The sequence below is a fragment of the Mustela putorius genome, unplaced genomic scaffold (genome assembly GCF_011764305.1).
Source record: "Mustela putorius furo isolate JIRA1106 unplaced genomic scaffold, ASM1176430v1.1 tig00003962_pilon_pilon_pilon, whole genome shotgun sequence".
NCBI lineage: Eukaryota > Metazoa > Chordata > Mammalia > Carnivora > Mustelidae > Mustela > Mustela putorius.
Genome location: NW_025422106.1, coordinates 15,553,350 through 15,564,946, shown reverse-complemented (window position 1 = coordinate 15,564,946; position 11,597 = coordinate 15,553,350). Strand labels below are relative to the sequence as shown.

Below are 11,597 nucleotides of genomic sequence, written 5' to 3'. Positions count from 1 at the left end.
AAAGATAAAACTAATTATAATTAATCCACTACTCGCTAATAAGCAAACTGCTTGAAGGCTTGAAAAGGTTAACCTTGGACTTTTGTATTTTACTTACAGTAGTTCGAGTAAAGGAAAAAAGTAAAAATGTGCCCAGATTTTATATATATGTGACATTATATATCGGGATAAGTTTAGAGTAATGAACTGTTTTCCAAACACCATTTTGCCCCTGCTTGTAAATATAGGAAAAGCAGGGATTATTGGGTAGCGTGATGGCAGAACCAAACACATGAATGGTGCACGTTGAAAGTTTTGTATACGGGTTATAGGTTTACTTGAGCTAGGCTGCTTTACCGAATTTTAAACACCTTCATCTTCTGGGGTGGGTGCCGAGAGGAAGCTGCCGAGTTCTCGGGAAAAAAGTGATCACGGATCAGCTCTGTGAAGCTATCAAAGGAGGGTCCAGGATTCACCTATTCTTTACGTGTAAAAAGAATAAAAGAATACCCGTACACCATCATTGCAGTTTTAAAAAGCAGGATTCGCTCTCCTCTTTCCACCAGCCAACATGAGGGTTTTTCAAACCGAAGGACATCGCTTTGCCGCTCGGCCCCCAGCCGTCCCTCCGAGACCCTTGCCAGAGAATGAATCAGCTCTCCTGGGCCGCCCGGGCAACCCCAGAACTAGAATCGCTCTCGCAGTACCCTCGGCTGCGGTCGGGCCACGTGACGAGGGTGCGCCACTTTACCCCTCCCCGGGGCGCGGGGGGTCACGTGGGCGCACGGCTCCGCCCCGTCGCCCAGTCCGCGGCGTGGAGGGGCTGGCGTTCGCCCCGGAAGTGGCTGTCTTCAGCTGACAGCTGCTTGTAAGGTGGCGGCGGCCGGCTCGGAGCAAGATGGCGCTGCGGCCGGGAGCGGGAGCTGGCGGCGGTGGGGCCGCGGGAGCCGGGGCTGGGGCCGCCGGGGGAGGCAGGTGAGTGTCAAGAGCCGGGCCACGGCCCCAGGGCAGGCCCCGCGGGGCCGAGGGTTGTGTGGCGGTTATGGCGGTTTTCGCCCGCTTCGACCCCTTTTCGTTTGGTACTGGGTTACAGGAGAAGGGGGTCCTCCGGGGACCTAGGCCGAGGGGGTGGGGGAAACCCGGCGCCCGACTCCTGTCTCCCAGGCTCAGAGGCACTGGTACGGGGGCCGAGCAGCAAGCGAGAGCGTCTCAGTGCAGGGAGGAGAGGGTCCGCTTGGCTGGGCTGGCACCTGGCCGGGGCTGGGGAAAGCGACCTCTCGCTTCTAAGAGCCCGAGCGACCAGACTTCTCTTTCCCAGGGCTTTCGGGCTTGACCAGGGTTAGGGTAGTGAAGGCTCTGAAAAATCTGGCCACAAAACTGAACAGCCGTTTGCAAGGTGTGTGTGTTTGTTGTGTGTGCACTATTTGTCTTCCCCCGTTTAGAATGTCCTGTCCTTTTTATCACCTCAGCAACACAAAAGAAACAGCAGGAAAAGCTAGAGACCTTTGAATTAATAAAGTTCTTGTAGACGTAACTCTTAAGACTTGTCACCTTATTAAAATCAAATCACTGTTAAACAATTACGCAGTTATTAGAACAAAGCTTCCAGACTTTTACTTAGTCCTTAAATGATTCTGTCCTCTGTCATATAAAAATTGCCGTTGTTCTCATATCCAGAATGATAAAGAAGAACGTCTGCAACTTGGCAAGTTCATCATTTAAGGAAATCCTTTAGTCGGGGAAGTTTTCACCCCACTCCTGTAATGACCTAGTCTGAGTTTGTTTTGTTAACCAACACATAGTACATACACATTTGAAGATAAAATTAGCTTTTCATCTTAAGCATCCTAAATTATTTTTGGAAAGCAAAGTGATGGTGTTTCCATAGGCAGTGTTTTAATTTTGGAGTCAGGAACACTAAGAAGTGTAAAGTCTTTAAAGTTACCACCTCCTGCAAGTGCTTATATATATGCCAGGGGAAAAGGGCTATGGCTGTTGAATGAACCACCTGTGTGCAGCCCCATTTCCTATTTCCTTGACACATCTTTTACTTTAGATTTAAAACTTATGTTTTCTAATCTACACTGTCTCATTAGAGTCTTTCATGAATACTTGATATAAGTCAATTTCTGGCTGCAGAAGACAAATATGTAATCCCTTTTCTCTATGTGATGACAGTTTCTAAAATGTTCTTGAGTGGCATTAATTTGATCAAGTATATGATTAATTATGGCACTAAGTTCTGAAAAAATATAAATTTGGTATTTTAGGCCTGTGGATTTTCTTTCGGTGGTTTGGCTTGGTTTCTGTTTTTTGTGCGTGGGGAGGACCTCATCTGCAGAAAGTTGAGTGGATCATTCCCCTTAGTCTACAGTGTTTTAATGTCACCAGTCCATGAACATTCATTTTTTTTTTAAATAAGTATGGCCTGAATTGTGATGGAAGTTAGAATGATTGATTTTAAAATTTCTTTCATCTATAAAAGTTGGTTGGAGTAACATCGAATTCTCAAACCCTACCAACCGGTTCAGTAGGTTGGTAGCTGTCTTGGGCTTTAGTCATGATCCTGGGGTCCTGGGATCCAGTCCTGCATTGGGCTACCCTCTCTGCAGGAGCCTGCTTCTCTCTCTGCCTGCCGCTCCCCCTGCTTGTGTGCTCACTCGCTTGTGCTTTGACAAATAAATAAGTAAAATCTTTTAAAAATAAATAAATAAAACGCTAGAGGATATATGGGAGAGAAAAGTGCTTTAAATGTTCCTTACCTTGTAAAATGTATGGTAAATGTTACATATATTGGAAACTTTCGGAGGCTGAAAAGCTGTATACTCGATACAGAAAAAATATTACAGTTTTTAGAGAGCAGTGGTGAGGGCCAAGGTTATTTTATAAGGAAGTTATTTTATAATTTTATAACCTTTATTTTATAAAGGTTATTGTAAAATAACCTTTATTTTACAAGGTTATTTTATTTTAACATTATGATAGCCTGGGTATGTTTTAAGGGAAGGAAGAGAAAGGCAGGCAACCTTTCTCAGTGTTTAATGGAGAAAATCCAGGAACTATAAGGTACCATATTTCTTAGATACTGTTCCTGTTCTAAGAGACTAAACAAAAAGCAATGGCTTTTTCCAGCTTCATTAACATTAGCCTACTTTTGATGGATATCCTGGTTAGGCTACTTTCAAATAAATGATAGAGTTATATAAAGAACAAAATTTACCCAAGAGATAAGTATATATTTTTTTTTAATTTTTTTTTTTTTTTTTTTTTTTTTTTTTTTTTGAGACAAGTACTGCAGAGAAGAAAGAATTGGAAGATCTTGATTAGTCTCTGTCCTTCTGGGATATTCTCATTTGTGAGCTTGTCTATGTTTTTCCTTCTCTTTTCTAAGCTCCTGAAGGACTTCCTCATCTTTGCCTCTCCCACTGCTTCTAGTACATTGTAACATAGAAAACATTCTATAAATATTTGTGGCTTTAAGCTACATTGAAAGCAAAGGAGGTATTTCAGCTGGGTCTCATTTGGAGGAAGAGGAAGGGGTCAAGGGACTGTCATAAGAAATGTGAAGGCCTACTGAACATTAAGGGAACAGTAGGTAAGGCCAGATGGATCGTGGCCCTAAGTGGGAGATGAGTTTTGTGAGCCTAAACTGAGAAAGTTGTGCTCAAACTGGAGGGGGCCTTGGATATAAAGTAAGGCAATTCAACTTAAGGGGAAATCACTAAATAGTTTTAATGCCAGGAGTGCCTTATCAAATGGTCCTTTAGGGGCGCCTGGGTGGCTCAGTGGGTTAAGCCTCTGCCTTTGGCTCAAGTCATGGTCTCAGGGTCCTGGGATTGAGCCCCTCATCAGGCTCTCTGCTCAGCAGGGAGTCTGATTCCCCCCACACCGACCCGCTGCACCTACTTGTGATCTCTGTCTGTCAAATTAATAAATAAATAAATACATCTTGGGGCACCTGGGTGGCTCAGTGGGTTAAGGCCTCTGCCTTCGGCTCAGGTCATGATCCCAGGGTCCTGGGATCAGGCCCCGAGTCGGGCTTTCTGCTCAGCAGGGAGCCTGCTTCCTCCTCCCTCTCTCTCTGCCTGCCTCTCTGCCTACTTGTGATCTCTGTCAAGTAAAATAAATAAAATCTTTAAAAAAAAATAAATAAATACATCTTTAAAAAAAAAAAAAGACAAATGGTCTTTTAGGAAGACACACCTCACCTGTGCTCTATAAGCTGTATTAGAAGTTTGAGAGTCTGGAGGAGGGAGATGCTTGAGGAGATTTTGTTGGAGTCCATCCCTGCGAAGCGAAGTGTTAGCAAAGGTAACTGAAAGGGAAGGATGAACCAGATAGACATGTGACAAGTAGACCTCCCGGTTCTGCTTTCGTGTTCACATATTGGTAATAAATAGTGGTTTTACCTTTGAAATTAAAGCATTGGTCATCTTGCTGTCCAATGTTTGGGTTTGGGGTTTTTTTTTTTTGTTTTGTTTTTTGCCAAACTTTTGCTGTCTTATCAGTGTCTTAGCTGATTGTTGATGTTAGTTGTCTAAATATTCCGGAGAATCATATGAACGGTGCATCGGTCACTAGTTTGGGTTGCTTACTGGAATAAATCATGTTTGTCAGTAATATTCTTAATATAGTTTTTATTGGCTTTCAAGGTAGCCTTTATACATCCTTTGTCTATTTGGTTATGTTAGTTGGGACCTTGGCAAACTTGCAGTTCTGTGTCGTTTGACAGAGGGGGAAATAGGACAGGGTAGTGAAGGGGTTTGCATAGAACTTTACACTTAACTTATGGCTGAATTGGAAAAAAAGAAAATATAACTTGAGTTTCTAGTTTTTATTTAGCCACTAAGCCATATTGGTAATTGTGATCTCTAAGACTATTTGGAGAAGTCTTGACAAGTTGATACATTGTGTGTGACTGGCTTTTTAAAAAATTGATACTACTAAATTTCAACTTGCAGTTTAAACATCTTATCTAGGTAACACAGCTTAGCTAATACATCTTGTGTGCAGTTCAGAAAAGCTGTTCGTTACTGAAGCCTCTCTTTGGGCATGGGCCTCCTTGTCAGCAGTAGAATTGCTAATAGTTCAAATCCTCTACAGAGCTAGAAATCACATATAACTAGATAGATATCCAACTAGAACTTTGTAAACCACCTTACACTGTTTGTTTGTTTGTTTGTTTTTAATTTAAAATATTTCAGAGCTAGAAGACCCTAAAGGTTGGTTTTTAGCCTTTTTCCTGAGAAGAGGATATTAGGCAATAGAAAAATGCAAGAGCACATAAGTTTGGCATATAATTCCTGGATTTCACTAGATTCTTTAAAGATTATCCGAAACCCCCTTCAGATAGATACTTAACTCCCAAATTGAGTCTTTTCCACTCCGTCTTTTTCTTCCTTGAATTGTCCCATTTTCTTTCCCTCCAGGCTCATAGAAAGAAGTCCCTCTTCCTTTTCAACGCAGATCCTTTTTGCTTCCTTCCTTTGTTAATCTCATTCCCTCAAAAACTTTGTTTTATCAATTACTAAGTATATCTTCTTTTTTTTTTTTTTTAAGATTTTATTTGTTTATTTGACAGACAGAGATCACAAGTAGGCAGAGAGAGGAGGAAGCAGGCTCCCTACTGAGCAGAGAGCCCAATGTGGGACTCGATCCCAGAACTCCGGGATCATGACCTGAGCCGAAGGCAGAGGCTTCAGCCCACTGAGCCACCGGGGCGCCCCTAAGTATATCTTTTTTATCCTAAACCTTTCTCCCTGCAGAGTCCTCTTGACATTGTTTACTCAAAGATCAGAATTTCCAGGAAACCGCTTTTTTGTTAATCCTCATTCTGATCACCTTTTCTAAAGCATTAGATACTGGTAACTACTTCTTCCTGAAATGTGGTCCTTTCTTAGTTATCACTCTAAGTTATTACTAACTCTCTTGGTTTTCAGCGGCCATTCCTTACTCAGTTTGCATCCTAAGAATTCTCCAAGTTGCCTTTTGGTGTCTTCTCCCTAAATATGCAAATTCCCTTAGCTATTTCATCCACAACTAGGGCATAATTTTATTATTTTTTCTTACCTAGCTAGGGGCATCTGGGTGGCTCAGTTAAGTGTCTGCCTTTGACTTCGGTCATCATCACAGGGTTCCTGGGTTGAGCACCACATCGGGCTCCCTGCTCAACGGGGAGCCTGCTTCTGTCTCTTCTTCTGCCTGCCGTTCCTCCTGCTTGTGCTCTCTCTTACAATAAATAAAATCTTTAAAAAATAAAATCTTGGCTGGATTGATCTAAACCCTTCTCCTGAGCTTGAGTTACTTTTTTGATCCTGCTGGATTGCTCCTCAAAGAGGCACTCACTCCTGCCTCCTTTCTCACCAAACCTACTCAACAGTTCCTTCTTTTAGGAAACAATATCACCATCCTTGCCATTGCTCAGGCTCCAAATTCTCAGCATCATCTTTAGCTCTGTTTGCTTCTTCTCTGCTTTTCTCCATCCTGGCAATTGCCAAGTGCTCTTGTTGCTTCCTTTCGAATAGCTTTCATTCGCCACTTCTTTTCTAATCCCACCACTCTGGTTATGGCCGTTTTCCTCTTACTAAGTTTATTGTGGTAGTTTCTTGACTGATTCTTTTTGCTTCAAATCTTCTCTGCTTTACCCTGGTTCCTTGAAAAACCTAAACCACATTTCTGATGATTTCACTTAGAAACCATCCCTACTTGTAAGTTCTGACATCAGGGAAATGCAGATCAAATGATGGTGAGCTAATACTTCATACTCCTTAGCATAACTATCGTTTAAAAAAAAAAAAAACCACAAAATAACAAGTGTTGGAGAATATGTGGAGAAATTGGAGCCCATGCATTGCCAGTGAGAATGTAAAATGGTGCCAAAGGTGTGGAAAACAGTTTGGCAGTTTCTCAGAAAATAAACACACAATTACTGTATGACCCAGCAATTCCACCCCTGGGGATGGGGTGTTGTGTGTGTATGTGTGTATGGATGTATGTGTGTATCCCCAAAGGAATTGACAGGGGGGCTCAAACAGATAGTTGTAAATCAATGTTCATAGCAGCATTATTCACAATAGCCAAAAGGTAGAAACAATCCAAGTGTCCATCAACAGATGAGTGGATAAACAAAATGTGGTATGTACATACAATGGAGTATTTATTATTCAACCATAAAAAGGAAAGAAATGCTGACACCTGCTACAACTTGGATGAACATGGAAAACATGTTAAGTGAAATAAGCCATATACAGGAAGGACAGGTATGGGACACCTGGGTGGCTCAGTTGGTTGGGCATTTGCCTTCAGCTCGGGTCATGATCCCGGGGTCCTGGGGTCAAGTCCTACATCGGGCTCCTTGCTCAGCCGGAAGCCTGCTTCTCCCTCTACCTGCTCTGCCTGCAGCTCTCTGTGCTTCTGCTCTCTCTCTGACAAATAAATAAATCTTAAAAAAAAAAAAAAGGACAGACATATTGGGGCACCTGGGTGGCTCAGTCATTAAGCATCTGCCTTTGGCTCAGGTCATGATCCCAGGGTCCTGGGTTGGAGCCTCACATGTGGCTCCCTGCTCAGCCAGGGAACCTGCTTCTCCCTCTCCCACTCCCCATTTGTGTTCCCTCTCTCGCTGTCTCTCTCTCCCTCTCTATCCAATAAATAAGTAAAATTCTGGAAAAAAAAAAAGAGAGAAATGGACAAGTATCCTATGATTCTACTTAATCTAAGGTAGCTAGAAATAGGCAAATTCAAGACAAAAAGTAGTGACCACCAAGGGTTGGGGGAAGGAATGATGGGGACTTATTCTTTAATGGGTATAGAGTCTTTATTAGAGATGATAAAAAAGTTTTAGAAATGGATAATGGTGATAGTTGTACAACATCGAGAGTGAACTTAATGCTACAAACTGTACACTTAAAAGTGGTGAAAGTGGTAAAATTTGGGGATGTGTATTTTATCACAGTTAATGATCTCTGCCTTCATATAGTATTCAAAGGAAAATAAAAGGTCCTCCATAGTCTGCTTCTCTAATTCTGTATCTTATAGTCAACCTTAAATCATTTCTCTAGACAGACAGCTCTGCCCTCAGCTTTTTCTCAAACTGCAGTGTGACTTTGAAAGGCTCTCTGAGGTTCAGCTTAAAAGATGCCTTCACAAAACTCCCTGAGCTATTACCTTCCTTCTGGAAGGAAAAAGATTAATTTGATAGAAAAAGATGAATTTGGTAACAAATTAGAGACGAGAGTTTTCACTGTGCATACTTTCATGCCTTTAAATGTTGTACCAATTTGATAACAAATTAATCTTTTTCTATCAAATTAATGTTTTTCTTTTCATCTCTGTTAGTATTTTGAACTTCTCCCAGCACTTAGCATGTTCTCTCTGACATTAGAGTTAGTCGCCTACAAGCATGTCTTCAACAAGACCGTAAGCTGATTCAGTTCCTCCATGTAGGAGGTACTCAATAAATGTTCGCTGAATTGAATCTAATCTAGCCTTCCCATATTATGGATGCAGAAATTGGAATCTAGAGAAGCCACACAATGACAGGACTGGGACCAGTTTCAAGGTCTTCTGTTTTCTAGTTCAAAAATATTCTCCCTGTGCATGCATGTGTCTTACAGATGTTCATTCTGTGTTGATACCATCTATTATAGAACAAATGTCAGGACCCTGTTTACATTTCTTTTGTTTATTTAAAAAATTACGTTTTATTTGAAATCCTTGTACATGTTAAAATCCTGATATTTTTCTTCTGTTTTCAGCTTCATGTTTCCAGTTGCAGGTGGAATGAGACCCCCTCAAGGTATGTGAAAGCTGAAGTTTTAAACTTTGCACTGTCATGTTTCTGAACTTGGGAATAAAGTGGATAAAAAAGTCTTGTTGCTGCCAAATAGAGTAAAATTTTCCTAGTTTTGAAAAAAAAAATATATATATATATTTGCTATTCTTAAAATTTCTCAAAAATTACCCCAAAATACAAAAAAAAATTTTTTTTCTCAAAAATTGTGTAATTGTAGGGGCACCTGGGTGGCTCAGTGGGTTAAAGCCTCTGCCTTCAGCTCAGCTCATGATCCCAGGGTCCTGGGATTGAGCCCCAGATCGGGCTCTCTGCTCAGCAGGGAACCTGCTTCCTCCTCTCTCTCTGCCTGCCTCTCTGCCCACTTGTCATCTCTGTCTGTCAAATAAATAAAATCTTTTTTGAAAAAAAATTGTGTAATTCTAGATTGTTAGCCCCATAGGGCAGAAGCTTTGTCTGCCTTATGCTCATCGGTATCTGCAGCTCCCAACATACTGATAGAAGATTATAGGGTTTCTGTGGGTGTTTGTTGAATGACTAAATGAACCCCTTTAATTATTTTATATTACCATGTTTTCTCTATATGAATTTGGTCTTATGTTTGTAAGAAATCATATGTTCTGGTGCAGTATAAATTCTTTTCTTTTTTTTTTTAAGATTTTATTTGTTTATTTGACAGAGAGAGAGAGATCACAAGTAGGCAGAGAGAGAGGAGGAAGCAGTCTTCCTGCTGAACAGACAGCCCGATGCGGGGCTCCATCCCAGGACCCTCAGACCATGACCTGAGTCAAAGGCAGAGGCTTTAACCCACTGAGTTACCCAGACTCCCCAGTATAAATTATTTCTTAAGTCTCAGTTTTATTCTTTTCAGTTTCTTTACTGGGTATATCCCTTCTCTCTGTTTCAGACAAGGGCCTACCAGTATCAATTCTAGCTGTATCTTTAGGGCAACTGTAGTAAAGGGATACAATCTTGATTCATGCAGCTGTGCCACTGGGACATAGCACTGAAGAAAGAATATGTCTGCCTTTCTCTTCTTTCTGCTCACACCCTCTTCGTTGTACCCCGGACACATACCAGTCTGCTTCTAACAACCGTCCCTTCTCACAAAGCCAGTGTTGATTGCTTATGGTAGAATTGCTAGAGAAACAGAGACTCCCAGGTCACCAATAGAATGAAAGATAAAGAGCGGCTCAGTAGCAGGTGGTCAGTGGCTCATACTGACTTTGTCTCCAGTCGGAATCAATGATGGAGGTTGAGTTTCAGGTAAATTTTTCCAAGGGTCAGTTGTATTATTTTCATTGTGCTGACATTTATGCATTATTTAAGCTATCTGTAATTAGATGTGTCCCAGATTTAGAGCGAGTGGTTTGAGAGCTTTTGTTCTTTAGGAGGGTGTTACAGAGTTATTCATTATTGTGGCTCAAGATTTTGCATTTTTGTAAAACTTTCAAGTAAAAATCTTCATATGGAGCAAGAAGAGAGCCCAAAAGCTTGCCTAGTATTTTTTCTTCTGGAATTTGGAATTGCTTTTGATATTTTTTTTCTTTTTACAAAGTATGTTAGCGTGGACTTTTTGATCATTAGAAGTCTTTAAATTATGCATGGATTAACTGAAAGCATATACAAGAAGCTGACAGCAAGAGTAGCCACAAGATCATGAGTGGTAGTTGAACAGGAGACAAGAGAGAGACGAGAGTTTTCACTGTGCATACTTTCATGCCTTTAGATGTTGTATCAGATGCCTGAGTTACCCACTGAAAAATTAAATAAAACTAATCCAGATGAACAAAGCTTTAGGTGCAAAGGGGCAAGAGGGAAAACATGTAAGTTCCATGAGGGTAAGGACCTGGTTTGTCCTAGAATGGTGCCTGATGAGGATTCGGCCCTCAAATCTTTGATTAAGTGATTGAATGAATAAGTGAATGCTACTTCTAATGTACTTGTAAATATGGATGTTCATGCTTATGAGATTAAATTGTGTTTAAATAACCTTTAAGGTTCCTGGAACTCACAAGGTAAAGCAGTATACTTTACTGGACTTTTAATTTTTTAAAATCAAAATTTGATTAAAAGCTCCTTGTAGTAAAACAAACATAAATGTAACAAAGTCATAGTCTCAGGGTCCTGGGATTGAGCCCCTCATCAGGCTCTCTGCTCAGGGGGGAGCCTTCTTCCTTCTCTTTCTCTGCTTGTCTTTCTGCCTACCTGTGATATCTCTCTCTCTCTCTCTCTCTCTTAAATAAATAAATAAAATTTAATAAAAAAAAAAAAAAAGAAGAAGAAACCAGCCTTGGAAGTTACACATACTCATTTAACTATATCCTGTTGGTTGTACTGGTCAGCCCTATTCAGTATGGGAGGAATGACAAGGGAATGAGTACCAAAATGCGGAAATTGCTGGGGTCCTTCCTAAAGGCCAAATACCACAATTAGGCCATCCTGTCCATTTTTTAAGTATGCACAAAAATTCTGTAAAAAGGTTATTATCTTCACTTTACAGATGAAGTTTTACAACTTGCCCAAGATTGCATAGCTAAGTAAATGATGGAACTGGAGTTTGTACTCAAGTCTGTCTCACGCCACAGCCTGTGCTTTTTCCACTAAATTGTGCTACCTCCCAAGTAACAAGTCTTTCATGTACTTACGGTTTTAAGAAAATAAACTTTAAGATACATTAACTTTATTGGCACCTGGGTGGCTCAGTTGTTTAAGCATCTGATTCTTGATTACAGCTCAGGTTGTGATCTTGGGCTCATTTTATCAAGCTCCATGTTGGGCTTTGCCCTGTGTGTGGAGCCCACTCTGCCCCTGCCAAGAGCATGTG

The 11,597-nt window shown here is 41.0% G+C and overlaps 1 protein-coding gene across 14 annotated transcripts in view; it reads left to right on the top strand.

The window, feature by feature from the left end:
- Positions 1–765: 765 nt before the first annotated feature.
- SYNRG (synergin gamma) overlaps positions 766–11,597 on the top strand; it is an 84,828-nt gene continuing 73,996 nt past the window's right edge. For 11 of the 14 annotated variants that reach the window (XM_004747165.3, XM_045070184.1, XM_004747155.3 and 8 more), the window contains exons 1-2: positions 767–954; positions 8,736–8,776. In XM_004747165.3, the coding sequence (XP_004747222.1) occupies positions 878–954; positions 8,736–8,776 (118 nt within the window). In that variant the 5' untranslated portion in view covers positions 767–877. Of the gene's footprint in view, positions 955–8,735; positions 8,777–11,597 lie in introns of all 14 variants that reach the window. The other 3 variants (XR_006603733.1, XM_004747160.3, XM_004747166.3) reach the window with 2 other exon arrangements.